This window comes from Apis dorsata, unplaced genomic scaffold, assembly GCF_000469605.1.
Source record: "Apis dorsata unplaced genomic scaffold, Apis dorsata 1.3 scaffold_168, whole genome shotgun sequence".
Taxonomy (NCBI): Eukaryota; Metazoa; Arthropoda; class Insecta; order Hymenoptera; family Apidae; genus Apis; species Apis dorsata.
The window spans coordinates 162,648-167,464 of record NW_006263456.1 but is presented as its reverse complement, the minus strand read 5'-3'; the positions used below and the strand labels follow the sequence as shown (position 1 = coordinate 167,464).

The 4,817-nt window shown below is 30.8% G+C and overlaps 1 protein-coding gene across 1 annotated transcript in view; it reads right to left on the bottom strand.

Annotated features, from left to right (window-relative positions):
• Nucleotides 1-4,811, bottom strand: part of LOC102675403 (protein numb) — a 27,485-nt gene extending 22,674 nt beyond the window's left edge. The window contains exons 1-2 of the mRNA XM_031509660.1: nucleotides 3,316-4,811; nucleotides 2,302-2,607 (exon numbers count right to left, since the gene is read on the bottom strand). Of these exons, the coding sequence (XP_031365520.1) occupies nucleotides 2,302-2,376 (75 nt within the window). The 5' untranslated portion in view covers nucleotides 2,377-2,607; nucleotides 3,316-4,811. The remainder of the gene's footprint in view (nucleotides 1-2,301; nucleotides 2,608-3,315) is intronic.
• Between the last annotated feature and the right edge of the window lie 6 nt (nucleotides 4,812-4,817).

Below are 4,817 nucleotides of genomic sequence, written 5' to 3'. Positions count from 1 at the left end.
TTTTTTTTTTTTTTTTTTTTTTCATTGTTTGATGTTGTGGCTTTTAAAAGTGTTTTAAAATTTTTACTTCTTTTTTTATTCCTTGTTTTATTGTTCATGGATATATGAATAAAAGAGCTAAGTATGTTTAATTCACGAAGTTTTAGTATACGATTTAATATACGTGTTATTAATTTCTATAAAATTGTAGTTTATTGCTGTTAAGAAAAAGAAATTATTAAAATAAGAATCATTTATATTATGTTCTTAAATTGAAAACAAAATTTTTATACCTCTAAAAAATTTGAATTTGAAAGAATTAATTTTCTATGAATTATGTACATGTATACTTTGAAATAAAAGTCATTGTTAGTCATGTATGATACAATATGACATATGATAGATACAACAGAAATAATGCAAATAGAAACAGAAAACAAAAAGCTATTTGATCGTTGATTATCTTTTAAAAGATGTTTATCACGTTTATTATTGTCTTTAATATAAACATTATGTAATAATTACGTAATAATTCAATGAAAATATAATTACTTTCAAACAAATTATAATAAATTACAAATTTTACAAAAAAGCTATAAAAATGTAAAATATGTGTATAATTATATATCACAAGTATTATATAATATAAATTTTACGAAAATAATTGATTGATTCGAGTCAAAAAATTCATTTATTTTTATCGTGTTTTTTTATTGTGAAAAATAATAAGAAGAAATCAATCGAATAAAAAACTCAAGCAAATCTCGAGGATAAAGTGGAAAGTATGCGACCTTCATCGTGACCTCTACAGGACCAGTTTCGTGATCCAATCCACAAAAATATCTATCCGCCCACGACGAAGAGGAGACCGAATTAATACATGGTCAAATCAAAGAGGTATGAAATTGGAGAATATCGAAAGTATATATATTTTAATGTAGAAATTGTTTTACTTTAACAAAGATAACAAAGCTCAGATTTTCCACATCAACAGTTTTATAGATAAACAGTTTTGGGAGCTTTCGATGTTTATTATTATCGAAATATTTTGTTTTCTATATTATATCATAGTTTATTTGGATTGGAAATTTCTTTCATATTAGAAATAATAAAAAATAATAGAAATAATAAGAAATAATAAAAAAAATATTTTATTCAATTACTCAGTTGATAACGAGATAATTTATTTTAATTTTATAACATGTCAATTATTTTGCATAATTTTTTTTACTTTTTATTTTTAACAACAATTATTTAGATTACTCGAATCTTGTTTTAAAATCTCTACTTTTTTTCTTATTTTTCTTGGCACAAAAATATGAAAAATTCACGCTTCATATACTAGTTCTCGTTAAAAGCTATAATCATAATTTATTTTATAATCTTAAAGTACAACGTATTCATAAAGCAATTTGATCCATTACTATGGAATAATTTTTCTTCTCTTGTCCCTTAATCTCGCCTCTTATTAGGTTATAAATATATACTTGCTACTGAAAATAATTAGACTTCTTTTTATATGGATAACTCAAGAAAACGATTCAAACTTCAAAGACGAGAGGAATGCGATGTTGACTGTCATAATATTTCTACAGAATACGTAATTTATCGAAGATGTTGGAACTTTCAAAATATTGATTATGTTATTGATTGCGAGTGATAAAATCACTTGAAGAAGGCATCTGTTCATTATTTTTAGGAATCGTTTATTATTTTTAACTCGAGATACGTATTTATGATCTCGATAAAATATTAAGCATTAATAAAAGCGTTTCATATCTAATATAAGATAAAAACTAAAAATTTCTATTTCTCTATTTTTAAGAAAAAAATCTACGATAATAAATAAAAATAAATCAATGAAATAATCTATAATAATAATAATCTATAATAATCTTAAATCTAATAATTACTTATTATTAAAAATCCTCATTCTCCATAACCTCAAATCATTTGATCGATCACAAGTAGATTTTTAATTAATTTAAAAAATTTCGAATAACAACTCATTCCCTCGACAGAGCCATAACATTATATAAAACCATCTCCCATCCCAAATGAAATTTGTCTAATCCCCACCACGAAAGTTTCTAAAATTTTTATCAAGGTGACCGATGTCAACCTTCGACAATTAACCAATAAACAAAAGGCCGAAAACAGAGTCAGCGGTAAGCTTCAAAGGCCTCACTCGTGGCACATACAATAACACGAAACAACGCATGTATGCTCTATTTAACGATATTTCATCAAGAGGCGTGCGTCACACGTGGGCATCTGCCTCTCAGATAGTTATCGTTGACGTAAAACAAGATCGGGACATACCGAGAGGCGAAGACCATTTCCAGCATGGTTGGTAGCTCTCTCGAGCGGTTGGTGGGCGGACGGGTGGTTTCCCATTTCTCTTCTGGCGTCGATGTTTTCACGACGCGCAGTAGCGACCGCGTCAAGTATCCAAACACAACGGCTTCGTCGTTCGTTGTTTTCCTCGTTGCACCATACACGATATCATCGAACGTCCGTGCACTTTGCTATTCCTCTTCGTTCAAATGTTCTTTCCTTCGATCCCTTTTAATCCTCAGAATATAACTTTCCAGTTCATAACACTTATCTGCCTTATTATTATATACACTTATATGCCTCACTATTTTATTAGATATACAGAAATTAATTTTCGGCCATTAAATTTAGTTTAAATAAGTGATAGAATTAAATCACTTTTTTTAAAATTATTTCTTATTACATAAGATTAAAATAATAAAATAATAAAATCTAATTTAACATAATATTACATAATAAACATGATAATATTCGATAAACAGTATATAAAAAATAACAATATAACTTTTGTAATTAAAAAAAATATTGTCGAGATCAAGAAAATGATTTACTCGACTTTAGAAAAAAATATCTTAAACACTTGTAAAATATAATTTCAAAAATTCCGAAATAGTTTTAATTTTTTCCATGTAAAATATCCCAGAATATCGAGAAAAGATAAAAATAAAGAAAGCACTGCTTCAAAGAAATTTTTGTCAAATTTAGTCAAAATTTATTCTAACATTTAAAGAAAAATATTTAATTGAATAAATGAAGAATGATTATAAAGATAAGTTGTTAAATTCTTTTAAATAACAACAATCATTAACTAAAAGAAGTATATTATTTTATTTCAATTTTATTGACTGGAAACCGCCATATTTTTCTCGAGAAGAAATTCGTCAGTTATCTGAGAAGTGACAGAAACTGATGACAATCATTTTCAAGATTGAAATATAATTGAACTACTTATAAATAAACGTGAAATTTATTTTAAAAAGGCCAAAAATTAATTTATACCTTTAATATTTTTTTCGTTAGATTTTCACAGAACATGCATCACTGTCACAACCTGTTTATCGATCTCCTAATTATATTCGTACACGTATCTTTTTTGGCCTCTATTCAATCGAACTACCACAAATTCGCGCGATTGGATAAGATATCGTAATGTCCAAGCTAAAGTTCAGCACTGAGAAGGCGGATAACTGTGGGGGCTTCCCGATCGACCAAGGTATTGTCACCGAACAACCGAGTTCCATCGCGAGTCTCCACTGCACGACTTGCATTCGCTTCCATGCACACTACTTATCACTGGCACCAGGTGTGCGATTATATTGACTGGTCTTCACGACACTCTATGCTCTTTTTTCTATTCTTTGTCGTATTCAATCATTTTTATCGATTCATCAATTTCAACAAGCGAACCCGTTCACCTTTTCTTATTTGATACACTGTTTGATCACAAATTTAATTAACCTCAATCGAAGAATCTTTATATATGTAGACAAACCTATCCACCGATGTATGACACACGATCAGACGAGAGAACAGTTTGGATACACATGGCGGCGGTACGAGTGCCGGCCGGTAAAAATGTACACATATCAGGACCGATCGAGGAACAGTTCGAGAGACCAGTGTCGCCTCTTCTTCCTCTTCTTCTTCCCTTCTTACGGCGAGCTAGCAGTTCAAACTGGTCGTGCGACTTGGCCCCGAAGATTGACGTCATGAACTCTACCTAGAGTGGGATCCCTCGGCTACTCTCTCTCCATTTCATACTATCCGTCTCTGTTCTCTGGCCTACCTTACGTCCAGTGGAGGGAGCAACTGTATCCTGTTGCTCGTTTGCTATTCGCGCGATATACTCGTCGCTTTTGCTTTCCAATAATCATCCGGTACACGACGAATATCTCTCTCGTTATTTTTAATCGATGACGAATTTTTTCTCGATTATTCACTCGTGAGTTTCGATCGTGTCGCGTGTTAATCCTTTACAACGTTTCAAGAAGTGGTTGAGAGGACAAAAACGAATCTTGAATCGCCTCAGGAGCATTCCACTGAATCAACACTTCTCTTTGTAATAAAAACGAGCTGTTTCGTTTGTTTCCGTGTGTATACTCGTTTTAATTAAAGCCGGTTGAGTTTCTTATGAGAGAAATGTTCTTGAGTAGCTTTTGAAAAATGATAATGTGCAAATTTCATTCGATCATCAAATAGATAATGAGTCGCATACAATCAGATTTGACGAATTAAGCGACCGTTCTGTGAACGAAAAATTTCAATCGCGTCGCCAGGAAACCGTTACTCGAATGCAATTTCAATTCTTCCCAATCGAATATGTACGAGTTTGATCGATCGACGTTGATTAATTTGACGAGTGTTCGGAATCAAGGAAACGGATGCCTCCGTGACGTATTTTTATTTTCGATTGCAAATTGATTTGTCATTGAAAAATGTGTTTGAAAAGAATAAAAGGAGAGAATCGTTCGTGAATTATTTAACTCGATTATCCTCGACCT